Here is a 27751-nt window from a genome sequence, read left to right on the forward strand (position 1 = left end):
AGATTAGAATATGCCATGTTGTATTTGCTTATTGTATTTGACCATAGACCATGATGTGAATTCAAATCCCTTAAATTCTCATGAAAAGAATTAAATTCTGTAATAACCAGCTGCTGCCAGCTTAACAACTTGACCTGCCTCTATGCTTTGAAAGATCCACTGCTCTGTGTCAACATTGTTCAAATATGAAAATGTAACACAGTGTATATCGCTGCCTGCTGCTATCATGATATTCCTCTCAGAATACAAAGTTAGGTTACAAAGTCAAATAATTCAATGTAGCTTTGTGAGCGTAGTGTACTCAGCTGAACCGAATGATGTATGTGCCTACATCCTTATTATGGTTATATTTAGTACTGCTTTGCATCCTGTTCTGTTATGAATATAAACTACACATGACTAGCATTTTTAAAGGTTATACTTGTCCTAAGCCAAGCCTTACACTTTTACGCATTTTCAGTAGATAATTATTTTCTATTCAAGCAGCATTTTACATGATTGTGTGCTGATTATTCTCTAAAGAGTATCTTGGTTTATCGGTCTAAAGTTAGAGCAAACAGGGTAAAAGGGTAAAAGGGTAGTCACAAAATATCTGAGTGAACTGGATTGTGTGTGAAATGTTTCTGCTCTCTGGTCATTCCAGGTCACTCTGCAGAAAGCTGCCAGGGCAGCGAGACCGGCGCAGACGATGTGAGTTTGTGGTCCAGGGAGATGGAGGCTGACGAGGGTTTGGAGGTGTCCCAGCAGATGATGGAAAGCCTGCTGCTCGGGGCGGGGACACAGCTAGAGAACGAGGAATATCTGATGGGCATCAGCAGCCGACTCCAAACGGCTCTGGAGAAGATGTTGATGGCCATCAGCGACACCACCAACCAGGTACAAATATTTTTGGTTAAGTGGCCTGGGATCAATGTACTGTTGTCTGCTCGTATGGCACCCTCGGCTCCCTAAACATGTTTTTAAACCTTTTTTTTATCATGAAAATATGCCAAACTGCTTAATGCATCAGTGTTAAAGGAACAGTTGGACATTTTGGGAAGCAGTATGGTAAATAAGAACATGGAGCCAGCATACATTTATCTTAGCTTAGCATAAAGACTGGAAACAGGGGAAACAGCTAGCCTGGCTCTCTACAATGGTAACAGTCCGCCTACCAGCACCTGTAGAGCTTACTAATTAACACACTATCTTGCTAATTAATCCGTACAAAAACCGAATGTGCCGAACTGTCTCTTGGCCAAGACCAGTTGTCAGGCAGCCAGCGGTATCAGTCATCTAACGCTCTGCAAAAAAAAGCGAATAAGCATATTTACCAAAATGTTGAACTATATCTTTTAAAAATAACAAATTTTGCTTATTAAAATCATTATTAAGTTAGAAACATTTCCTGATTTACATAGATTAGGATGATATAATCAAAGAATGACTAAACCAGCTGACCAAACATTTAATTTAACATTTAATGCCAACTTTCAATATTTGACACTTCTTAATACTCAATGCTTTTGATCCCTGTCTCTTCTTTATAGTTGTTTGTCAGGTGAAATTGGTTCTTTGCAGGTTGGGATTTTAGAAGAACAGTCATGTGTGTGTTTGTGCCTGAAAGTTACCAATAAACAGAAAGCTCTAGTGACACATTTAGGCTTTGTCAAAACATTTAAATACCCACACTCGACACTGTTAACCCCCTCTGTGGGGTTCTGCGCCTGTTCATGGAAGCATAATGGGAATGAGACTGCAGAATGTGGCCGGCAACAAAGTTGGCCTGTCTAGAATTCACACACAAAAGAGCTGCCTCATTCCCACTGGTTGCCTATAGATACGAGCTGTATTTACACTGAGCTTTTGTCTGGTTGATCTACCAATCATAGTCCAGTTGGACAGAACAACTTCACCCCCCACACCTCCGCCCCCCTCAGGCTGTCCGCGTAGTGCGCTCGCTGTGTCCAGTGTCAGCCCACAGAGACGGGGCCAGTTTAACTAGGCCATTGAATGTGTTACTGTAACTGACTGCACGGCACATCTTCCCGTTGGCTGAAATTCATGCGTTACTCACGGTGGGATGGGTTTTATCTTGTCGATCTAAAAATAGCTTTAAAGACATTTCCGGCCGAGCATCACTGTTGTTTCAACATCCATCCACACCACAGAGTGTGTTGGTTGATGTTGTTTCTTTTACGCTTTGCTGTTTTAAAGCCTCTATTCACCACATTTTGATTACAATACACTCACTCTCTACCATTTTTCTTGGGCATCTTCTTGGTGGTTTTTCTTCAATTAGTCAGATCATCTATTCTATGATACAAAACAAATTAAGTGATTTTCTGTTTGTCATTTCTCTGAATTATTACATAAACTGTAGCACTACATTTGATTTGCTCCACTAACGGAGGGTTGTTATGATTGTAAATAATGGAGCTGAAATTATTTTATATGATAAATCTTAATGATAATGATGTGATAATCGATCAGTCCTTTAAATATTTTTTTAAGCAAAAGTGGCAGAAAATTCACTTGTTCCAGCTTCAAAAATGTAAATATTTGCTGATTTTCTACGTCTTCTGTGATAGAAGGTTTAGGACTGCGGGTCGGACAAAACAAGCAATTATATATATCAATACAGACATTTTTCACTATTTTCTGACAAATACTCAAAAATGAAAATAATAGGTAATCTGTTTTTACAAGCAGATTACATTACACAGTTTATATCTCCTCCAAGTACACACAATTAACAGCACAATAAACTTGTAATCAACAAAGCCTCTAATGGTTTATTCAATGATTTTCCTGCTGCTATTGATCTGATGTACATTAGTCTTGCCTGTGAAGCAGCGTCGTGAACAGTGATTGATGTAACAAGCCAGTCAGGAATGTTGGAAGTGCCTTTTGTTGAACTACTGCTGTAAATTATTTGCCTGGGGAAGGTGTTTCGCTCGCTCATTGCTCACTCCCATTATCTGCCCGTGAGACGCCTCAGTGAGATGTGGAAATTGTTCATGTGCAGTCAGTATGACGGTTGACATGCCAAACAGAGACAGTAGGTGGGACCAAGTGGCAGCATGTCAGAACGCCTTAATTGCTTTTTTCTGTTGTTATGTACGGAGGGAATCTGGTTTGACAACTTTTTGTGGGAAGGGCGTGAGTTGTCTGTGGGTTATTTGTGTTTATAGGTAGAGCGTGTGATCTATTTGAAGACTGAAGCCACACCTGCTTCCCTCCCACTTTTGCTGAACAGTATCCTGCTGTGTGCGATCAATGTAGGAAGTAGAAGAAAAATCCTCTCGTCTTGAGTGGTGAAAACTGACCTGGAAGTCTGGGATTTAATCTTTTTTTTTGGGAGGGGGGGTTGTGCCAGAACGAGGTAGAGTGTAACAGAGTGACAGTAGCCTGTCTGGGGTAAGTAAACCTTGCCTGACAGGAGAGAGATCCGGCTACAGTGAGTAATATTGTGGTACGAGCACTGGAGCATGCGTGGAGAGGGAATGACAGCAATCCTAGACGGAAGTAAAAAGGAAAGAGAGAAACTCTTAAGATCCGAGCGCTGTCATTTCACCCTCAGCTGGCTGCCGCTTGGACTCAACAATTAAAAGGGGCCCCTGGGAGGCTTCCCTGCAGGTCGGGGTTGCTACGGCGGCATAGTATTGTTAATAAATCTCCAGAGAGGGAGGGTAGAGAGAGAGGACAACAAGCCGGAGCAGACATGGGGGTTTGAGCTTTACAGAGCGGCATGATATGGTTTCACTCTGAGGAAAAGAGGTCAGAGTGAACAGAGAGAGAGGGTTGGAGATCTTCAAATAGGACACGGAGAGAAGAAATGCTTGCCTTTGTGTTTACATACCACCTGTGGTCATGTTCAGGAATGCTATTTAAGCTGGCGGACCGAGATGTGACTTTCACCTGCCGCAGAGGATGACACTTTTTGGTAGGACCATAAAAATTCTCACCGTTGCCGGATGATTTTCTCTGTCAATATTTACCTGGAACTTGTTCTACCTCCACCAGGCAGGATGTGATTGCGATGACGTGAATGTCATCCTCTTCAAATGTTGTTTACTTTTCTTGTGTGCGCCGCAAACACATAGAAACTGTTGCCTGGAGCTGTCCACAACGCTGATCACCGCTTCATTCCCCACCGGACTTTATCCTCATTTGCAGTTGCATAGCTCAGCTGGACGGATCGTTGCAAATGGAAACTTCTTTTGATGACTCCAGAAAAGCAGCTCCAACATAACAAACTGAGTTTGGAAAGTTCTCTCTTCATCCGTCCATCCTTTTACTATGGATTCCTACCGCTCTTACTGGAACTCCAGCATGCAGAGCACCACGTGGGTGGAAGGGGAGGACCAGGATGTGTACGAGGTGGAATCTCGTGTACCCCTTCCCCGACCTTTCCCAATATGCAGCACCTTGAACGAGAAAAATTCTGTGGTGGTGCAGACCCAAATCTCGCATATCAATCACAGGACTAATGGTCACCTTCTTAAGGTTATCTCCAAAATCTCCCTGCCCACTCCTCCTTATACAGTAAGTTTACACCTAGAGAATGGGTTTGTGCATTTTCAAATAGTCTGTACTTTGGATGGAGAGGACCGTGCTGTTTATTAATATTTTATAGGTACAATTCCACAGCTGGTTGAAGTAGTTCATATTTGCTCATGCAGATATGATGTAAGTTAAATGTCATTCCACGTAGGAGCGTGCGTAGAAGCTCTGTCTGTGTTTCTGTGCTGCTTTTGACACAGTAGGTGAAAGATTATATGACTTCTGTGTGGCAGGGTCACTCCTGGTTCCCGTAATGTTACAATAAGACCTTTGCTCAGGGAGATATGAAAATATATGGAAAGTACTGTAACTGTGGGATGAGTGTGAGTGTGCTGAAGGGTTATTGCATTATGATTTCACAGCTGTGCTACAAGGAAAAGATACCTTCTGTCACCTGACCAGAAGGTCGTATACAAATGTGATATCATTATCCCTGTGCGTTTCTGTTACATCTGCACATAACCTCATTTTATTATTGACATTTGTACAAGCTGACTTTTTTGTGCAACGCCAGCACTTATGTATAACTGTGTTGTCAAACCATTTGTAACAGCAATGTATTCTTGAAGGTGACCACAAAATTCTCTTCTAAGAGTGTTGAGAATAACCTGCTTAACATGATTTATCAGTTTGCTTTCCGGCTGCAAATCTGTTTAAATGAATCATACTGACAATTAACTAAAATCTTCCTCATATATTAAGTAGACAAGCTCTGTTTTCCAAATGAGCTGGAAGATATGGTTGAAATCAATATCTTGATATTACATATATTTCCTGGGTTCAGTACATATCACGTCGTGGCAAATGCGGCAAATACGTGTAAAACAATGTGTAAAATAATCACATGGACATCGAAAGCAATGAACTGTGGTCCACTGTTATACATGAGACTCAACTTTTTATATGTAGAAGAAAAGAACTTCAATAACTAATTTTGTAGATTGTAATTACAATTTGCTCTTAATCATTAATTCAGAAATTTGTGCAATAATACGAGCAATTGTTAGTAAAGTAGTAAAAGTTAGTAAAAGGAGGTAACCCTGATGACTCAAAAATTATACAGCTGACACAAGTAAACTCATCTTCGTATATAAAATTGGTAGAGTGCCCCTTTAGTGCAAACCATTCATTTTTAGTGTTTATCCTTCTAAGCTTACTTAATGCAAAGACCAGTGTTCCTTCCTAACTCTCTCCTGCCCGTGTGACACCATCTCTTTCCTCTTCCTCGCTCAGCTTGAACATGCCCGGGTGACCCAGACGGAGCTGATGCGGGAGTCCTTCCGCCACAACCAGGAGATGAACGAACTGCTGCAGAAGCAGGAGGAACTGCAGGAGAGGCTGGCCGAGGAGTCCCGGGCCCGCGAGCAGCTGGCTCTGGAGCTTCACCGGGCTGAGGGTGAGTTTTCTTTTTCTGTTCTGAGTTTCTCTGACATGTACCTTAGTTTGATTTAAATGTTGGTCAGTGTTATCCCCTGTTTGCTAAAAGCCATCTTCTTCACTGCAGCTTCTTTGTAGGAAGAAATGCAGCACTCACTATTTCTCTTTGGACTCTAATTGATGATGTGAGAACATGTGTCTGTATGTCAGAGTGATTACAGAAGACAGAGAGCATAAGGCACTTAAGTGTAGAAGCATGTGTGCATGTGTTTGGGGGGAGGGGGGCGTTACAGGGAGTGATGGGATCAGCTGTTTGAAAGGGAGAGTAAGGGAGTGTTTGACCATCTGTGGTGAGAAATTGACAAATGGTAATTTTTGTCAGCCTGTCTCTGGTTTGTGTTTGAACGTCTGATTGCACGTGTGACGATTGAATCATGAGGGTTTGTGTCTGAAGGTGAAGGTATTTCTGTTAAATCTTTAAGCCATTTGATTCACCAGGAAGACAGTGGCCATTTTTTGACAACAGTTAAAGTGCTGTGACAAATCTTGTTGGGGGGGCAGCTAACTCGATGTCCCATCCATGTCAGGGACAGCTGGTCCATGAGGGTCAACTGATCCAACCACATCCACTCTCTCACACACCAAACCCAGTCGACTGAGTTAAGGTCCCTCACACAATTTGGCAAATGTGCTATATGTTAATGTAACAGTCATATCTGTCTTTCGGGCTTTGTGGACACACGCTGAACAATGGTGAGCTCATAGCTTTTCCTAATCTTATATTGTCTTTTACTTGAGTAGTATCCTGTTATGATGTTTGCTTTCTTTAATCCTATAGAGGTGCTGAAGAACAGCAAATATTTGCAGTCATAAAAAGCTTTATAGTTTTATAGAGGGAGACCATGTGTTATTTTCATTATTGCTTAATCTGCAGATCATTTTCTCAATTAATCATTTAGTCTATAAAAATTTTTCTCTTCAATTTTCTTGTTTTTGCCTGACCAACAGTTCAAAAGCTAGAGATTTTTTTGTCAAAGAAAAGCAGCAAATCCTCACATTTTACAAGCTGAAACCAGAGAATATTTCATATTTCTGCTTGAAAAATGACTGAAACGATTAGTCAATTATAAGAATAGTTTTCTGTTGAGCGATTAATCAACTACAACATCAATTAATAATTGCAGATGTAATGGAGAATAAATGTTACACCCTAAACGTCAACCTGTCATTTCATATAAAGGTTTTACAGAGCAGCTGTGCCTATCTGGTCATGTGGCATGCTTCTTCTTCTTCATTAACCTTCAGGGAGTGTTTGAAATCAGCTTGTGTCTTGTGGACATCTAATTGTGCAAATGTCAATGAAGGGAAAGACAAATAATTCTCCTTATTGTTTGGAGGATTCACGCAGGTAAAAGCTCAGGGTGCGGCCTTTTCAAACTGGTTTTGAATGAACCCAAGAGACAGGCTCAACCTGGAAAAAGGATCCTCTTCACTGATTGACACAACGTATTATATGTCAATGAAAAGTCTGCTTTTGTTATGTTTGAACCAGGGATAAAAAGACTATGTTGGACAATATTAAGATTTGCAATTATTGTGTTGTAGCGTAAATGTGATTTTATAGATTCCAAACAGAGCTCTGTGTTGTTAGTGGACGATGTTTTTTTTAACCAGTAATCATGTGCATGTGATAGCTGTGTATCGTGGAGGGATCCCTCCTTAGGCACACAGCTTTGGTTCCTGCTTAGATGTCTGAAATAATAGTTATCTCCTGACAACACAGGTGACAATTACCTTCTGCCTCTCTCTCCGTTTTAAATAACACACAGAGCTCATTGAGCCCATATGAGCTACTAACAAGAATCCAGTCAGAAAATATGTAAATTTTAACTTATAGTTGCAGTTACAGTAAGTGAATGAATGATTTGTGAGTCTTTCCTGTAATTATGAACTGAATACCATCTTGGTGCTTCATGCTTGCTGACCTGTGACAGAGCAGTACAGTAATTATAGAGCATTTCATTGTGTTTACAACTCGGTCTTATACTTCATGTCAAGCAAAATAGGTCAGACATGCTCACTTTGTGCGCCTGTGCGTTTGTATGCACGTTTGTGTGCCTCTGCGTTTATGTATGTATGTTTTTGTGTGCTGTTGTGTTGTCGGTAACCTTGGATTTTGTATCCCGCTGTTAAGCTCATTCTTCTGGATGGCTGCCGTGTGTGTGTGTGTGTGTGACTGAAACTAGACTCAAGACTCAAAGTAATTCCTCTCAATTCTTCTGTTCAGTGATTGCAAGAGTTTCTATTTCAGCGCCCCTTTATAACTGTCCTCTTGCTTCGTCCACATTCAGGTCTGATTGATGGCTACACGGACGAACGGGCTGCGTCGGAGGAGCAGTTGCGTCAGAAGGAAGAGCTCCAGCTGAGCCTCGAGCAAGAGCTGCAGGTGAGGCATTCCAGCTGCAGAAAGGAGGAAAATAATTACCTTTTTTTTTTGTGAGATAGCACATGACATGACCATGCTTGAAGGAAGATTTGTGTTTAATTTAGCCTCTGGCACAGTTCAGTAGTTAGTCAGGTTTAAGTCCAGTAACTTGAGGTTAAATTCAATCCAGTTAAAATCTCTACCAGAGGGAAAAACATGAAATGTGTACATATGCCATAAAATGTGAGATATGGTGGTTTTGATTATTTTTAGTGTCATATATTCATGTATTATCATGTATATATCCAGGCTTTAGTGATATTCTATATTTTTCTTATTGTCAAGAAATCCTGTTAAAAGGTCAAAACCATCAATAATTTGATCCTACTGCAAGTCTGTAGCTGAGTGTCGTTTCTCCATGCAGGTGACAAGTAGCCGTCTGCACGAGTTGGAGCAGGAGAGGCTTCAGATGCAGGAGGAGCGGGAGTTGCTGTCACGGCAACAAGACGCCATGAGGGAGCTCGCCGGGCCCCGCGAGCTTCGTACGTATCCCATAATTCCCGTAATATATACAGGTTTTTAACAGCTCACTCACAAGAAGTTGTCATCCTTACAGTTGAAAGGAAAATATTAGGAAATTAATTTACTCAACATGGTCTGAACAGTAAGTGTAGGTTTGATTTTGTGAACTTTATTGCATTGTAGCCATCATAAAGGATAGCTTTTGTGAAGGTTTCATGTTCACTTTTAGGCTCAAGTCACCTAAATTACCTAGATTAAAACATAAACAGTTCCTTGACTTACATGGACAGGTAGTTTTGGTGTGAATTATTAACCCAGAGTCAGTGTCAGCTGCATGTCATACAGTAGTTGACAGCATTGTTGTTTTCATAGTAATGCATATTGACAGTATATAATACCCAGATCTGCATCTAAACTGGTTTCCTGGAAATGGCTGCAGCTCTGATTTAAAGGTGCACTGGCTTCGTATTGATTTCTTTTGTAGTTCTTGTGTTGCTGTGGCCTAATGAATACGATAGCAAAAATGTATGAGCCATAATTGAGCTGCTTTGTCAGCTATAGGAATTCAGGCCGAGGGTCACAAAGTCAATAAAATGTTATTTCAGTGCACATGGAGGGAACTCTTTGGGCTTATCTACATTTCTTAAACACTTGCCACTGGTACTTGTTCCACAAGTCATACATTTACAGGTATTTGCCAAGAATTGCTCTGGAAACATGAAGCTTGATAACTGTAACTTTTGCATTATAACCCCTGTATTATCAAAAAGGTATCACATGATTACATTCTCTGATAAGATGGTGAGTATTCTGTATCTCAGGGTGTAAACCGAATGGGAATTTCAGAAAGCTTTTCCTCACAGCATCCTTTCTACAGCCTTAATCTACTCCTGAGAAACAGACAGAAAAACACTGCCATTCTTTCTTCACCCTTTTCTCTTCCCTTTCTAAGAGTTTTCCTGTTCATGACAAAAACAAGAGCATGTTACATTCCTGTGCTTTCTTATTCTCCTGTAGGCCTAGTTGAAGCTGCAATGGTTGCAGCACCTGAAGCAGGTGTGTCCTCTTTGAGCATGGCTCAGTCATATCTACTATATGTTCTTATAATTGTCTACTGTAGCTGAGTGACAGTATATCTCTCTAACCCCAATCCAGCAACTCACCAACAAAGCTTGGAGCTTGCTTGCTATGGGCTCACAAACTCACTCAGTCCAATCACTAACCTTTGCTTCAGCTTTTCATTTTGATTGATTTTTGTCCTGGTTTGTCATTTTTAATGTCTTGGAGTCAGTGTTAGCACTCATTTTAGCATGATGAAATGAAAGTAATCTTCAGACACTTATATGTAGTCATTATTTCCTAATTGTCAATCATCTACACTCTGAATTGAGGCATCTTTTTTAATCGTTATGTATATTTTAGACCTGTAGATGCTGTGCTTACAGCATTTCTTTCAGTGAGTGAGATGATTGGCCGTTCAGGAAGTCCCTCTCCCCTGCCTGTAAATGCTTATTGGGCATGGATATTGCAATGTCCGGGCTGTCCACGTGTTTGTTCTGTCATTTGCACTCTCTCACCTTGTTACTTTTGCACTAATCCTGCGGGGTTTGATCCTGGGTGAACCGGTGTGGGTTGTTCATTGGTGGCAGCAGAAGAACAAATAGGCATCATGATGGGGAATCATGCTCGGGGCATTATGTTGGGAAGTTGACTGAGATGTTGGAAGAGTTTGAGGTTAGCCTTGTATTCAGATGAAGCTGTAAAAGTGACCATAACATATAAAATTGCAACATTTCAGAGAAGGAAGTTGATTATTATTTTTAACAACACGTCAAAATCTGCATTAAATCTAATCACATGGCTCACAGACTTCAGACTCTTCAGTAGCTCCATCTCAGCATCCTGTTTGTCACCGAAATCAAACCTGAATGAATAATTAACCAGAGTTAACCACCTTTAGTTGACAGGCAGTGATACCTAACCTCTCCTCCCTCCTCCACGTTTATTCTGTAGACCTGCTGGAGGAGACCGAGAAGCTGATGAAAGAGAAGGTGGAGGTCCAGCGTCAGGCGGAGAAGGAGAACACCGACCTCCTGAAGCAGGTGAAGCTGCTGGAGGCGGAGCTGGAGGAACAGGTCAACAAGGTGATCGAGCTGGAGCACGCTCAGAGGACGGAGAGCGGAGACCTCCAACAGCAGATCCAAGCTCTGGAGAAACAGCTGGAGAAGAACAGGAGGTTCCTCGACGTAAGTGACAAAGAACACAACCTCAAATATCACGTAGCTGTGCAGTTTGTCTGACGTAGTTTTACTCAGTATTCAAAATGATGTATACTCCGACGTCAGTGACAAAATTATAATATTTTTATTCCTTCTTATACCAGTTCTCATTGGAGATTAATTGATTGGCAGAAAATTGGCAAGAATTTTTAGGCAAAAATGCCCAAGAATTATTTGTGTGAATATTTCCTGCTTTTCATTGTCTTGAAGCAAATTAAATATATCACCTAATTTTTACATTTTCATTTTCAACATTTTAGAGATAAAACTATGAATAGATTAATCAAGAAAATAATCTGTAGATGAATCGATAATTACAATATGTATCTCAGAAGGTATGTAATGATGGTGATTGTTACTTGGGATCATTTTCCAACACCTTTATCTTAAGTAATCGTCTAGATGTGGTTTGAATGCAGATTCCCTCTATTCTGTCCTGTTGATGTCGGTTACACACAAATGCGAAATGAGCACATTTGTAAACATGTAATTTTCCAGTTAAATTTATTGGCCATTCCTTTATAATAGACATAAACATAGACAGTCTTATTCTTTAGAAGTAAACAACAAACAGCACCGTATGTCAGTGCTTACCTCATCAGTTGGCCAATTAAAGATGTATAATCTGCAAATTATTCAAAATCCAAAACACTTGATTTACATACTCTCAACAATAGCTACTGCTCTTTGCATAGGTGCTCCTAAAGTCATCACGGTCTGAAGGTCAAGTACTTAAACCCATCAAATGATCCCCTTTAAAGCTTACTGCCTCCTTCGGTTCAGACGAGATGACAAACTGTAACTGGGGGAAGGAAACTCACATAAACACTCTCACAGCCTCTGATAATTTAGAAAATTGTCTCATTGACAACCCATCTTTGACAAGGAAACCAGTTTCTCAACAGGTGAATTCAAAATGAAGTCTGCATTGATGTCAGAAAATAGTCCTCGTTATTGAAGGTCTCATTTAATATCTTCATATTCCTTTATTTATTTGCCTGTCTCTCTGCGTTCAGGAACAAGCCGTGGACCGAGAACATGAGAGAGATTTCTTCCAGCAGGAGATCCAGAAACTGGAACAGCAGCTGAAGAATCCACAGAAGCTTCAGTCCGGCTCTGAGCAAAGAAACCGAGAGGTAACGGGAGAAAGCGCCGTTCTCTGCCAGAGGACCTGGTGTAAATAGAGATGCTTATTTTCTGAACGTAGCAGTGTTGTGGCTGTGAACACTGGGCTGAGAGTCACACAACAGAACAATAGAGCTGGTAGAATTACTTGTGCTGCCTTGAAAAATGATACCTAACAGTGGGAGTGTTAGACACACGAAAGAGTGAGAGTGGGATTAATGTTTGTCCTTGTGATCCTTTGTAAGTTGTGTAATAGTGGGTTTTATTTGCATGTTTATCATATACACAATACAATGGAAGTGATGGAAGAATAAGGCCATGTGTTTATATGACATGAGGACAATTACATGATATGTAATGTAACCTCTGATATCAAATTCCAGTAAATAAATACTGATTTTGCTGATAGTTATAGTGAAAGGAGTCACTTGTAGTTACGAGCCCACAGATAATTATCACCCTCTCACTCTGCGGTTCCTCTCGTGGAGTGTTTTAATAATTCAGCTCATTGTTTTGGTTTTTACAGCCCACAACTTAGCTGTTTTGGTTCACTCTCATTGAGCTCTTTTCCAGCCACTGTTTTCAGCTAAGATAAACCCACTTTACGCTACCTGCTCGGCACCAAACAGCAGACGGACAAAGTTAGCGACTAGCTGGTGAACATACTGGAGCACTTTAGCAGCTAAAGAGCCAGATACTTCCACTTTAATGTGCTTGTGTTGCTCTTTATCTGCTGCATGTGTAAATAGGCAACTGTTTGCTAACATATTAGCACCTTGTTCCACTGCCCCCAAGTGGCCAAAACAGAACTTAATCTTTATTGTTTATTCTTGTTTATTGTTTAAAGGATCTCAGTTAGCTTACACAGATACGGTTGCTCGTCTTCCCAGTCAGTTTGGTATAACTTCTGACATTTGGTCCTGTCCTGAATTGTTGACAGAATATTGTCACATTTTCCCAATTTAATTTCATTATACACAGGAAATATTGAGGAGTGTTTTACAGTAATAGAAAAAAGTCCTGATTGTCGGCACCAAATAGCAGAACCACATTTCCCAGTCTCATTCCTCACAGCAGTAACTGCTGTCAGTTTTACCATAAATGCATATATATTTGCTTTGTCTGTGGTGTTATTACTGTTTGGCTTCTCAAGGATTTCGTCATTCACTGTCATTTTTCATCCACTCACAATCTAGCCTCCAGTTCACTCCGGGCAAGGAGAAATTTAATTTTTATCAACACATTTGAAGCGCTAATTATGCCCTCAAATCAATCGATTGAATCCTTGCACGCCACAAAGTAATTTGCCTTTAAAGCATTGTGTTTATTGTGAAGGCATGTCATTTGTGACAAAGACATCAAACTGTTAAATTCAACTAATTTGCCTTTTGATGATATAGAAGAACACAGAAAATAAGCTGCACGGCATTATGGGCCCTCAGTGCATTTCACTTGCCCAATCTGAAATATCATTTGACAAGATAAGGCAGTTATTCCATCAGGGAAAGATGAGTTTAATGCTCAGAGATATCATATTGTTCCCTGTCGTTTCCTTACTGTCTTTATAACTGAAGTATCCTTGACTTGCCTCTTCTGCTTGTTAGTCTTTGACCAGAGCAGCGTACAGATCAGAGCAACCAGTTTGTTCCCTCCTAAATCAAACAGACTTGAATAATATAATTTGTGATTGCAGCTTTGATTCATGCTATACAGTAGATAGCTACAAGTTCTGTGTTTATAGCATATAGTTTATACATCAGTCCCACTTTGAACTCACAGGCTAATACCCCAAAGATAACCTTTACTATTTCTATAATATCTACAGACTCCTGCCACATTTTTATCACTATCACTTTTTCTTCCCCCTCTCGCCCTTGAACTCTCCATCCTCTGATCCTTTATGCCTCCGCCTTCTCTCTCCTGTGGCTATTGCAGGTGGATGGAGTAACCTTTAAGGTATTGCTTCTAGCTACATGTAGAGTCAAGTCTCCCCCAGAGAGCGTTTAGTGCATTTTAGCAATCCCACCCCAACCCTGTAGCAATTAATGGCCTGTCCATCTCTCTCATCCTTTCTCCTGTTTGATCCCTCTCTTCTGTATAAGTCTTCATTTGAAAGCGACTCAACTTTTCCTTTCTCACTCAGGTCCTTCCTCTTGTCTCTCCCTTCAGTGTCACAGTGTGAAACAGCAGGGTGTTCACAAGTTCAGTGTAGAACAAACATTAGGAAACTATCCTTTCCATACAATTATACCAAGTCCGCTTTTTGCATACTTTAAAAGGCTTTTCTGTAAGGCCAAACCACATTAGCAATAGAGACAAAAGACAAACAAGCATGTCTCCAACCAAGTTTTTCCTGAATATCCCTAAACGAACCATAAGGCACATTCTGGTGAAGTAAAGCTTAAAGAAATATAAATAAACCATTCAGTGCTGAAGAGTCCATCCTACACTGGAGTCACATTATTATTTAATGGAGGGCTGCCAGTGAGGGGGTGTATTTCATCTGCCTTACTACAGTGTCACTTTGTCTTGAACAGAAACTCAGTTTTCTGTGGCACAACGTCCTTAAAATGCATTATCGAAACGACAGGATACATAAAAGTCAGTCAGTCTTTTGTGAAGCAATATCATTTCCTTGTTTAATCAAGCAGGGGAGATCTAGATAAACATTTCTTTCCCAGATAATCCCAAACAACCCTTCCTCCTGTTGACCCTTCTTCCTCCCCTTCAATGATCTGCTGATGTTTTCCCGTCTCACAGATGGATCAGTTACCTGCCAGCGGTCCTCCTGGTTAATGTCCTGCTCTGTGGTTTGTGTCACCCTGAATGAAATCTGTCTCTCCCCTCTGTCCCTGCACCTCTTTTCACTCTCGGCCCCCTCCTTTCTCAGGTGGATCAGCTGACCTCCCAGCTAGCTGTACATATACCAGCTATGCTGTAGCGAGTGGTGTCTGAGAGCGAAGCTCATTAAACAATTCCCCCGTCTCTCTCTCTCTCTCTCTGTCTCCCACTCCCCTCGTTCCTCTCGCTCTCTCTCTCTCTCTCTCTCCCTCTCCCTCTCTCCCTCTCACTACCAGGTGGACCAGCTGACCTCCCAGCTGAAGGAGAAGGCGGATTGGTGCAGTGAGCTGCTGCTCAGCTCAGAGCAGCTGCGTCGTGAGTTGGGAGACCGCGACGAAGAGATTGACAAGCTGGAGAGCCGCATCCGCGAGCTGGAGCAGGCCCTGCTGGCCAGCGCTGAATCCCTGGAGAAGGTTAGGAAGGGGAGGGGGAAGAGGGAGATGGAGGATGTGCAGGAGACTGAGTCAGAGACGGCAGTAGAGAGAAGGCAGTCTGAACAATAGCCGTGGAGCATGGCTGAGGGTGTGTGTGAGAGGATGTAGATGAGGTGACAGCTAGAGGAGGAATGGGAGGAGGAGGGTTGGGACGCACAGAGAGGGAGAACAATGTGGGGGTGGGTCCCCTTCAGCAGCCCCAGCAGTTTGCTGCTGATGATGACACTGAACTATGGCTAGCAACTGTAAAGATTGCCCCCCAGTGTTCGTGGAGGGCTGTGCTGAGTGAATAAAAAGAGCAGTGTAGGAAATATCTGCTGTGCCGCTGCTCAGCTGACAAGAGTTCCAGTTGCACGATAAAGGATGCAACACGGACGACGTGCATTTGTAGCTTACATCCTAGAAAATCTGTTTGATCACAAGAGTTTGTTCCTTCACGCCTTTCTGCGCATGCTGTAAATTACTGCTGTGCTAAATAGTTTCTTTCGTGTGTGTGTGTGTGTGTGTTTGTGTGTGTGTGTGTGTGTGTTTGTGTGTGTGTGTGTGTGTGTGTGTGTGTGTGTGTGTGTGTGTGTGTGTGTGTGTGTGTGTGTGTGTGTGTGTCGCAGGTTGAACAAAAGAAGCAGCATGCATCCATCACAGAGGCAAGACAGTCCACACTGGAGGCTCAGTTACAGACGGAGAGAGAAGCTCTGGAGCGGAAAGAGAAAGAGGTAGTTGTGCTGCTCAGTTTGTGTTTTTTGAGGTTTTTCAAAGCATCGAGGAGTAATGCCTGCACGCTCACACTAAACCACACATTTATTTAAATGGACAATATTTATAATCTGACGAAGATCAAATTGGGAATTAAATGTTGTCTATTTAAAAACATTTCTGGTTTGGAGTCAGTGTGCAGGCGTTACATCAGTGTTTTTTAATAGCCTTGCAACTACATGTGCATGTCTTCGTCCTGCAGGGAAAACCATTAGTAAAATCCGAGTTGTATCAGTGAGGTGCATATTCTACACAGTCTCATGGCGTCTCCTCTAAAATGCTTGTCATGTTTACCCGTCGCCTCAGATCTGTAACCTGGAAGAGCAGCTGGAGCAGTTCAGAGAGGAGCTGGAGAACAAGAGCGAGGAGGTGCAGCAGCTTCACATGCAGCTGGAGATCCAGAGGAAGGAGATCAGCAGCCAGCAGCAATACCTAGAAACAAGAGATAGCATGCTCCAGGTAAAACAGCCATCCAGCTGCAAGAACATTTTACAGTATCTTTAGCTAAGATTGTGACGAAGTGGTTGAGTCTGGTTGTTTATGTGTGTCACTCTGGCTTCTTAAAAACTGTAGATATCATTGTCAAACAGATGCTGGGCACATATCATGTTAAAAAAATGTTTACTTTACGCTAAGCTTGTGCTTAAACTACACAAGGTCTGGCGGATTCACACATCCAAAAACTGCTCCCATCAGTTGTAAAAATACACTATAATGTCCATCTAACATTTATATTTCTCCTCATTAACTGCAAAAACACTTTGGTACAGATGCTCAAGATATTTCTCTGTGTTACAAATTTTACTTTTTTTGCATTCTTCTGCCATGCAAGACTCAGTGCCACTGCTGGCACATTTCGTCTTTGACTCAGTCAGTGTGCTTTCAGTACGAGGCTGACTCTGAGTTGACTTTTGCGTGACGTGTTTGTTAAAAGCCATCACATTATAATCTCTGACTTTTGAAGGTGATGGAGGAGAAGGACAGGGAAATAGCACTTCTTAATGAACAGATCACTAAGCTCCAACACATGGAAACAGCCTCTGATAACAAGGTAACGCAATATGCATATACGAAATAGAATAAAAGTCTATTTCGAATACGCATAGCTCCGTGTTAGTGTGTGTTTTCTGGTTTCATGTACACTTTTATTTTTGTTGACTCCATTTTTCGTTTTTGTTGGGTTGTATTTGCTTGTTTTGTCTCGGTAAGTAGTTCCACAGCACCATCGTCTGTCGTGAGGTGATCATTTGCTCACGTGAGGTGGCTTATTAAACCTCTGAGTCTTCAAAGACGTTTTACAATCTGATCAACTTCAGGAATTTGAAATACAAATGCCTTTTTACAACCACATTATCTGGGGCCCAAAGAATCTCTCTAAGCACAACAGGGACTCAGAGGTTTATCCAAACAGTGGGATAGTTATGGACTCCTCAAATCTGATATTTTCATGGTTTAAAAAGGTCTGTATATTTCTTTTTAGGAAATTGATGAGAGGGATGAGCTGATTAAAGACTTGGAGTCACAGGTGGAGTGCCTGCGGAGTGAACAAGAACGCCTGAAGAGGAATAATGAGGAGGAGCTTGACCAACTGAATGCAGTCATAGACAGACTTCAGCAGGAACTGGCCAATATCGAGCAGAAGCATGCTGCAGAGGAAGACGAGGACACCAAGGCTGAGCCAGAGAGCGGCGTGTTGGGGCCAAGTAAAGAGGAATACGATGAAATGAAGCAGAGAATGGACCTGGCCACCAAAGAGGTCGACGCGCTCAAAACAGAGCACAGTAAGCTGCTGGCGACATATCTGCGCTTGAAAGAGAGCGCAGAAGCTTTAGCTGAAACAGAGAAACTGGAGAGCTCAGGGGGCGAACTGGAAGAAGCTCTCAGAGAGAAAACTGCAGGCCTTGTAGTCATGCAGGCTCAAGTTCAAGCTCTTGAGCAGAGTGCGACATCCAGAGTGGAAGAGTTGGACCTCCGCATCCAGGAGCTTGAGGAGGCGGTCAGTGAAAAGGACAGCGAGTTAAACCGCTGTCGCCTCCTGGTGGAGCAAACACAAAGCTATGCGGAGGGTCTCCAACAGAAGGTCTCTAATCTGGAGAAAAATCTGAAGGAGAAAGTGGCTGCGGTGCTCGTCAGCCAGACCACGCTGGAGGCCTTCCAGCAACAGCAGTCACAAGGATCCCAAGCAAACCAGGACCAGCAGAGACATGCTGAGCCACATGTGAAGCCAAACGTGGAGCCACATGTCCATGACTTTGGGGACTTTGGTATTCCCCAAATGGATTTCAGTGGAGTTGGTCAAGCGAGACAAGTTCCCACTGGGAAGGTGGTCCATCTGACCCAGAAGCTCCGGGATCTGGAGGTGGGACTCAGTGGGATGCAGAAAGACCAGGAGCTCCAGAAGCAGCTGCTCTCCAGCTCAGAGGAGGAGGTGCTGGAGTATGAGAGGAGGCTGTCTGTGCTCATGGATCTGCTCAGTCAGATGAAGGCCAGGACACACCAGAGGACATCACCGGCTGTGGGGGTAAGAGTTCGGTTAGATCCTGGCTAGCTGTTTCCCCCTGTTTCCAGTCTTTATGCTAAGCTAAGCTAAGCTAACCGCTGCTAGCTTCATGTTTAACATACAGACATGAGAGTGGTATCAATCCTCCTTTAAAGTTACACTCTAGGTAAATGTATTATTTATGGGGATATATAAATACTAATAACAGGATTCACTGAGAAAAGGTGATTATTTGCACATTTTAGATTCCACTGAGACGTACGTTTAGGTAATTTTTGTTCGTAATATAAATAAAAATATAGTATTTGAATTTATACTTAGTTCTCATGTGTATGAAATGTCTTTATTGTGGAAACATGAAATGAACTGTATTGAATGGAATCTATAAATCATAATTTTGAACTTACTCTCTGCCCTTATTAATGGTTAACCAGTGAATGAAGTCATTCTAATCAAGTCCCAGCTCTGATAAGTTTCAATCTTTGTGACCTTTTTATCAGGCCTCCTCCTCTGATGACCAGCCGGCTGTGTCAGAGGTGCTTCAGGAGTTGCAGGAGGTCCGAGACGAGGCCTCGGCCACCAAAGAGCAGCTGGACAGCTACAAGGAGAGCTGCAGCAGACTCCAGGAGGAGCTCCAAGTATGTGACTCTTAGTGTTCATACTTCTCCTAAGAGTATTTCCAATGTTTGGTGAGACTGACCAACATGTGCTTTTCTTTCTAGGAAAAAATGGTCACAATAGAGAGACTACAGGACCAAGTGCAAAAGGTAAGAACAAAAATGTGATCCCGCGCAGTTTACATTTTCTATAAACAAAATCTTTTCTTGTCTAATATTTAAACTTTGTCACTTAAGGTATCATCTGGAGGCAGTGAGGAGACCAAGGAATCTGAGCTTCAACAGGAATTAATGGAGGCTCAAAAGGAGGCAGCTGCCACCAAAGAGGAGCTGAACGGCTGCAGGGAGAGTTTGGAGAAACTACAGGAGCTGCTGCAGGTACAGAGCCAATTGGACATTTAAAATCTTTACAATCATATACGGTTCAGTGAAATTCATCTGTAAAAATCTATTTCTTTATGTTTTGACCTTTTTTTCTATCAAAACAATTGTCAATTCACACTTTAAATTGATACTTTTGGTGTGGAGAGGTTTGAGCTCAATGTTACTGATATTTAAATGTAGAATTCAACATGTTGGGAAAGACGCTTATTTGAAAATCACATTCTTGTTGAGAGTTAGATGAGGAGATCAATACCACTCTCTTGTCTGTACGATAAATATGTAGTTGGAGCTGGTTAGCTTAGCATAAAGAAACAGCTAGTCTGGCTCTGTCCAAAGGTAACAAAAGCTTCCAGCTACTAGTGGTTGTTTTATCTACACTTAAATCAAGCAATAGTTCACTTATCATATATATATATGAATATATTTCTATTTATACACATTTTAATTACATACGATTGTGTTTTTAAAGGAGCGGGAAATGACCATTGCTCACCTTAAAGGAGAACTTTTCCAAGTAAGTCAAATGTTTTTTTGCTTTGAAATATGATGTACACTATAATCAGTGCATTTATATTTCTCTGAAACTGATAATATTGTTGGTTTTTATGAAAATGTCACATTCTTTCTTGATATCTGGCTGTATGTATAGTATTTGACCACCTGCTCAATCGTCCTCAAGGTAAAAGCTGAAGAAGACCGAGCCAACACGTCAGAGCTGCTCCAGGAGCTCCAGGAGGTCAGAAATGATGCGGCTTCCACCAAAGAAGAACTCAACAGCTACAGGCAGCATAGTGAGAAACTCCAGGAGGAGCTTCAAGTCAGTGAAGTTTCTCTTTCTAAACTCAAAGAGGAGCTCCAGGAGGTGAAAAGGAATGTGGATACCACCAAAGAAGAACTCAACAGCTACAGGCAGCACAATGAGAACCTACAGGATGAACTCCACGTCCGTGAGCTCTCCATTTCTAAGCTCAAAGAGGAGCTCCAGGAGGTACGAACAGCTTTGATGAAGACAGCGGATTCTGGTCCTACATCTCCTTCTCCCTCCCCCTCTCCATCTCCGTTCCCTCTTCCTCTCTCCTCTGCTTCTCCCTCCTCCACCACCCAGCCTAAACGGAAAGGAGGCAAACAGCCGGCTGGTAAGGGAAGCAGTGCCAAAGATAGACCGTCTATCTCCAGGAAAAACTCTACCACGTCCAGCCAGTCCACCAGCAAATCTCACAGCGCTCGGCTGAACAGCAGCTCTGAGCAGAAACACACGGCTGTAACGCACTCGTTCACGCAGACCGAACATCTCCAAATGTCTGACCACGGTCTGGAAAGCAAGTCTCCAACCAAAGACGAGATGGAGGAGGTGATCGGAGAGTTCCAGGAGAAGGTTGTACAGATGCAGGAGCTCCACGCAGCTGAGATCCTGGACATGGAGGCTCGGCATATTTCAGAAAGCGAGAGCCTTCGTAGGGACACGCAGGCTCTGGAGCACGAGTGTAAGGCCCTCAAGGCTGTCATTGACAAGCTGCGCTCTACAGAGGTGAGGGCCGAAAATCTATGTGCTTCATACTGTGAGTCAGTTTTGTGTTGAGAGAAGTTTCTTACAAACGTATTGTTTGTATATGTTATGGATTTTGAAGGCATTTGATTCACACTGTGGATTACATTTTGTCTGAAAACTTCCATAGATGGCTGAAATGTGGTGCGCCCACTTCTTCTCCTGCTACGTACATACTGCAGTACATGATTATACATTTTTTTAGTTGCTGCAGGAATCAGAAATTAGGTCTGCAACTAATGATTAACTAATGAAAACCCGAAGATATTCAATGAAACCAGGAAATGTTTGGAATTTTTACTTGATAAATGACTTGGATTAAGCAACTCTACCTGCATTTTCATAAACTGTCCAGTAGCTTGATGTTTTGAAGGTGTTGCACACTAAGGATGTGCAAAGATTTGCGTTGTATTATCATTTTGATGAATACAGTAAAAGACGGATCTGAATCTTGTTGAATCATCAATCTTTTCTAGGCCCCTTCATCAAGACAAGACCGTCCCACATCACAGTTCAAGGATGGCTACACAAGCGGTAATATACAACACACTGACACAGCACAATCTGTATTGTTGGTATAATTTACAGAAATAAAACAACAACAACATAAACAACATAGTCCTGGGAGGGCAGTCTGCTTAGCTATTCTTATTTCTGCCTCAGTGTGTTTCTGCTGTTACTTTATGTTGCAGTAGAGCTCGGGGGGGGACAACACTTTCCAAAGCTTAAGATTTTTGTCTTGGCAGCTAGTCTTAATTTCACAGATTGCCATTAGCATTGGTGATAATTGTTATGCTGTGATGTTTGTCCACTTGCAGACAGCAGCTCAGACTACAGCCAGCGGACTGGATTTGACCTCCCGAGCTTGCAGCAGGAGTTCAGGACGACTCCAGAGGGCGCCAGGAGAGAGACTGATGATCCACTGCCTGACCGGATCAAGGTATAAACGTTGTCCTAGAGCTCAGCAATATATTGTAATACTGATTTATGATATTAGACTAGATATCATCTGGGATATTAAATAACATTTATTGTATTTTCTGGTCTTAAAGGCTGTATTAAAATGAGTTATAGACTGTTCTAGCTGTGAGGTGCAGAGTGATCATATCGTGTGTGTGTGTCTGTGTGTGTGAGAGATCATAAGTGAAGTGATTCACTTTTTTCTGAACTAGAAAATGATGTAAACTCAACAACGTTTCTGTGTGGTGTTTGTCTATTCAGACGTTGCTCCGTGAGGTGCACCAGGAGGGCATGCAGGTGCTCTCTTTGTCAGAGCTCCCTCTTTCCGAAGGCGAGCCGGGCAACCAGTTCAACGTCCAAGGCTGGGTGAAGGAAAGAGATGCCTTACTGCAAACTGTGGAGTCTCTCAAAGGCCTCATCACCCAGATGCAGACACATAGAGAAACACAGGTAGAGGAAAACACTGCTAACCGTTTGTCAGGGCTCAACCTGTCAGAAACTTCACAGTTCGAATTGGCAAGAAATGTCAAGTTGTCCTTTTTATCAAGTCAAATGGAAAAGTCTTCCGCTGTATGTGTGCTTGTATCTTTATCTGTGTGTCTCTGACGTGCTGCAGACGCCAGGCAGTGTGGACTGGCGTGCGGAGCTGCTGGATGCAGTGCGGCAGGTGTTTGTGAGGGAGCGCAGCGTGCTGAAGAGCGCCCTCTACAGTCAGTTGGACCTGCTGGACACCAGTGATGCCATCGTCTACCTCAATCAGCTGGAGCGCAGACTGGCTGAACAGGTCAGAAATAACAAGAAGGCATTTAACTGTAGTAATTTTATATAACTCAATCTGAAAATATGCTCTTCACTTACTTGTTATTGTTCAAATCCAGCACTGGCACAGATGCTGTATATTTATTAGACATTATGTCAAAACAATCAGTTTCCTCTTCTATAACCCTAAAAGTAAATAAGTAAAGATTTATTTATATAGCTCTTTTCAAAGTAAAATTTGCAAAATGCTTCACAATAAAAGCATTAAATATCAAACAAACAGGATAGTAACAAACACAAGAACAACAAAATCTAATAGTAAGAGGTAAACTATTCCAAATTCTATCTTCACTTTAAGTCAAGCTCTGACCACAAGTTTGTTTTTCTTTTATAATACACATAGGTAGCTGAAATGTCTGACCTATGTGAACTATATTATTATTATTATTGTATTATTAACCCTACTCAATAATTGATATGGCATTATTCAATGTCTGGCTTTTTCCCAGAGATGACAAACATCTGTACGTTATTGGACAGAAACAACCTTCTCATGTCTTTCCTTTCCTTTAAATATAATTTGCTGTGGTCAGTAACCAAATAGATGTTGTGTTTGCGATCCTGATGCAGGACGCCCAGCACAGAGAGGTGATGGGTTCGCTCCGCACGGCGGACAGGTCCAGTCTCATCTCTGAGGTTCATCAGCTCCGTGGTCAACTAGAGCAACTTCATCAAGGTGAACGTGCCCAGCCTGCTGTGTTGTCGGGTGGTGAATGTAGCGTGAAGGAGCAGAGGGAGGGAGGAGGAGCCGATGGAGCAGCAGAGGCCGACAGGCTGCTGGTGGAGGAGCTGAAGGGTGAACTGTCCCAGACTAAACTGGAGCTGGAGACGACGCTTAAGGCTCAGCACAAACACCTCAAAGAGCTGGATACGCTCAGGTTAGACATGATGTTTGTTCATAGACATGTGACGTAGAAATACTCAGATACATGTGCTATGACATTGGTATTCTAGTGATCGGAGACTTAAGAGACTTAGATTAGAAATGTAATCATCTGGTGAGCCCTCAGATTTCTCTATCTTGGGTCCGCTTGAGAACCAATACCTTAAACCTTTGCATCAGTGAATGTTTGCCTTCTATTTCAACTATTTAATTAGAAGGAACCAAAACTAAACACATTCCATACGACTATAATATCCATTACATCTCGTCTCATTAATATTATGTCCATCAACAGGGCCGAGGTATCACAGAAGGCTGCTGAGGTGGACGCACTGAACGACCATCTGACAGAGGAGAGGAAGAGGAGCAGAGATCTTCAGTGGGCCATGGAGAAGGAGAAATGTCGAACGGGGAGAAATGAGGAGAGTAAACGAGAGGAACTGGAGGTAAGAGACACTAGACCGGAATTTAAAAGCCTAACCAGAGGCTACAAATAGACGTCCTATATACATTAGATCTGTTGCATTTCTTCTCCCCACGTAACAATATTTATCAATCTTATTAAATACACAAAACAACGTTACCTTCTTACATTATTCATGACATATTTATGAAATAAGTCATAAAAACAAGTGTATTTCCATTTTCCTCCAAGGACCTGCACCTCACTCTGGAGGAGCTGAAGAGCCGCGTGGCCCAGCTGACCCTGACCCTGGATCAGGAGCGCCAGGCCTCCTCCCAGCTCTCCCAGCAGGCTGAGCAAGACCACCTGAGTCTCCACAGACGCCTCCAAGAGCTCCAGGTCCAGCTGGAGACGGAGCGAGCCAAGGCCCAGGAGATGAGCACTGCGCTCGGGAGAGAGAGGGAGCTGCGGACGGGTGTCTCCTCAGACAGCGGTCCCTCTAATGAGGTTGAGGAGGATAGGAGGGGGCTGGAGGAGGAGGGGAGTTTGCTGGAAAGACTGCAGAGGGAGCTGGATGACAAACATGCACAGGTGGGATGTTGGTGGATTTTCTGTACTTTTCTGAATATGCTCCAAATGGCCACAAGATGGAGGACAAAAAGCATAAATGTTGATTAATTTATAGTTGTCTATTTATAGTTTGTGACCTTACAGTCTTAATTCTTAATGCAATAACAATAGACCTTAAGGGAAGAAGCAGAAACATTAATACTCAGTGGCTAATATTTATCCTCATCAGTAAAATCATTTTTGTCTTAAGTCTGTATTTGTCCTCGTTTTTCTTCTCCAGGTGGTGCATCTCCTCAGTCAGCTGGAGGCCCAGAAGCTCGAGGTGGTACGAAAAGAGGAGGAGCTGACTTTGGGGAGTCAGAGGTCGAGACGGGACCAGGAGGCGCTGTTGGAGGCTCGGGCCCAGCTGGAGAGGCTGGAAGCACAAATGTCCGAGGCCCAGGGGCAGCTGGAGGGAGAGATGGAGAAGAGGAAGAGTCTAGAAGAGGAGAAGGAGAGACTGGAGGAGAAGTTGAGACCTCTGCAGGCTGATGGCCACAGTGTGAGTACCAAATAACAGTCACACTTCCTGACTTTTTAAGTAATTTTTGAATCATGCTTTCGGGTTTTTTTAATCTAGTTTAATGACATTTAAAGTATTAAAGCTGTGTTGTTCTGATGTAAACAGCAGGCTGTCTGGCACGGTGAGTCCACCGACCGCACCAAAGACTGGGTGTTCCAGCAGAAGAGCGGAAACGTTCAGTCAGCAAGCTCCAGCGTGTCTCTCCACCCGGAGGTCTCTCCAACAGGTCGCACCAGCGGCCCACATCACGGTCCTTGGCGCACAGCCGACAAGATCCTGGGCAAACTCCACCTCATTTCCTCCAAGATCCGCGGCATGGCAAGCAAGACTACTGGCAGGTAATTAAAGCGGCTATAATCAGTGTTTATATATGAACAATGTGTCACATGACTGCAGGATCCATAATGTATCATGATGCAGGACTTGTCTAATATAGCCTTATGGGAATTAACTGTCATTTGTACATGTTGCGTACAGGCTGACCGCAGAGGTCGACAGTGAAGAGTTATCCTGGGTGCTGTCCAATGTTGACGAGGTCATCACTTTGCTGCAGCAATCCCCAGGTCTACCCTCCGTCCCCGAGGTCAGAAACTGTTCTCTTCTTTTTTTAAACCTCTCTTGGTTTTGATGGTTTCACTTCTACATTGAATATTTCTGGATTTTGAGGCAGAGTTTAGATTTAAATGATGAGTTACAGAAGCAAAATAGCTGAGCTCAGATCAGCTGTTTGTTTATTATTCCAAATGTCTGTAGTCTGTTTAGCTCCCAACATGACCACACATGGTTGCGACTGCTTGTGTGTTTCCCGCAGAGTGTTGCCCTGCTGGCAGGAGGCTCTTCCAGCTCCTCCAACTCCCTGACAGAGCGCCTGCTGAGGCAGAACGCCGAGCTGACTGGTTTTGTCAGCCGTCTAACCGAAGAGAAGAACGATCTGAGGAACCACACGCTCCGCTTGGAGGAAGAGCTCCGACGCTACCGGCAGGCTGGACTGGGATCAGGCGACAGTGTGAGTACATGCGAGGAAATACTACGGATAGAGATGATGCTGATTGTCTCTTTCAAACAATGAAGTATAGTGGAGGTACATGTAGTGAACACTTTGCTGAAACTGAATCAACAGAGATGTGCATAGCAGCTTTTCATCTCTTGTCATTGCAGAAGACTTTGAATAAATTCCACTTTAATTTCCTTCTGCAGGTCAGCAGCAGGAGCGGAGTGTCGAAGGCGGACTCGGCAAGTATGCTGCTTTCCCAGGAGCGGGAGGCTTGGACAAGAGAGAAGGTCCGCCTGGAGAAAGCTTTACATCTGGCCCAGGCCCAGGTGGCCCGACTCAAGGGGGAGATCAGGACCGACTCCTTGCGAGAGATAGCTGGACCTGAGGCTGACAACGCTGCACTGAAGGTCAGCTAACAGCTAATAAATCACTGTAATTCAGCTCATATCTGAGGAGCTGTAGATAGTTAATTGTTGTAACTCTTGTCAGCAATCATCATTTTTCTCGTTTCCTTTGCCTCCAGAGGATGTACGGGAAGTACTTGAGGTCAGAAAGCTTCCGCAAAGCGCTGATCTACCAGAAGAAGTATCTGCTGTTACTGCTGGGCGGCTTCCAGGAGTGTGAGGAAGCCACGCTGACGCTCCTCTCCAGGATGGGCAGCCGACCATCTCTCTCCAGCCTGGAGTCCCTCAGCCAACGCCGCAGGGGACTGATGCGCTTCCGCTCTGCCGTCCGAGTCTCTATCGCCCTCTCCAGGTAGGAGCTTCCTCGTATTAACAGCAGATGTATATGCAGTCACTTTTATTTTATAAAACTAAAACCTACACATTTTCTGTTCAGAATGCGTTTCCTAGTCAAGCGATGGCACAAGGCGACAGGGATGAACTCCACAACCACCTGCAGCATCAACAAGAATGGAGCAGGACAGACTTTAGGTAACCAAAACATCGTGGGTGTTTTGGCTTCCCCATGTCGGAGAGAATCATTTTGAAGTGATGCTCAATTTTTATTCATCTCTCTCAGGTACAGACGTGAGAGACTCTCCTTATCTTCACCCGGGCAGTGTGGAGATGTACAGAGAAAGAGGAAGTAGTGGAGGAGGAGGAGTCTCCAGCAGCAGGGGGCGAAGTGGACGTGAATCGCCCAGATCAGCTGTCTCCTCCACACAACACAGGTGCAACATAAAACTGGGCTGCAACTAACAATTACTGT

General features: G+C 42.9%; 1 protein-coding gene across 1 annotated transcript in view; it reads left to right on the forward strand.

Moving 5' to 3' along the window:
- akap9 (A kinase (PRKA) anchor protein 9) overlaps positions 1-27751 on the forward strand; it is a 60720-nt gene that overhangs the window by 31967 nt on the left and 1002 nt on the right. Inside the window, 32 exon segments of the mRNA XM_070921231.1 lie at positions 582-876; positions 5779-5941; positions 8274-8368; positions 8772-8889; positions 9887-9925; positions 10883-11115; positions 12165-12284; positions 15351-15527; positions 16157-16261; positions 16608-16760; positions 17266-17352; positions 17782-18813; positions 19302-19439; positions 19524-19568; positions 19656-19796; positions 20272-20316; positions 20482-21330; positions 21825-21882; positions 22167-22288; positions 22570-22758; positions 22925-23092; positions 23698-24005; positions 24306-24456; positions 24666-25004; positions 25264-25524; positions 25651-25883; positions 26023-26128; positions 26357-26551; positions 26743-26946; positions 27063-27295; positions 27380-27474; positions 27563-27713. Coding sequence (XP_070777332.1) covers positions 582-876; positions 5779-5941; positions 8274-8368; positions 8772-8889; positions 9887-9925; positions 10883-11115; positions 12165-12284; positions 15351-15527; positions 16157-16261; positions 16608-16760; positions 17266-17352; positions 17782-18813; positions 19302-19439; positions 19524-19568; positions 19656-19796; positions 20272-20316; positions 20482-21330; positions 21825-21882; positions 22167-22288; positions 22570-22758; positions 22925-23092; positions 23698-24005; positions 24306-24456; positions 24666-25004; positions 25264-25524; positions 25651-25883; positions 26023-26128; positions 26357-26551; positions 26743-26946; positions 27063-27295; positions 27380-27474; positions 27563-27713 — 6648 coding nt within the window.

The sequence above is a fragment of the Enoplosus armatus genome, chromosome 16, assembly GCF_043641665.1.
Source record: "Enoplosus armatus isolate fEnoArm2 chromosome 16, fEnoArm2.hap1, whole genome shotgun sequence".
NCBI classification, from domain to species: Eukaryota; Metazoa; Chordata; class Actinopteri; order Centrarchiformes; family Enoplosidae; genus Enoplosus; species Enoplosus armatus.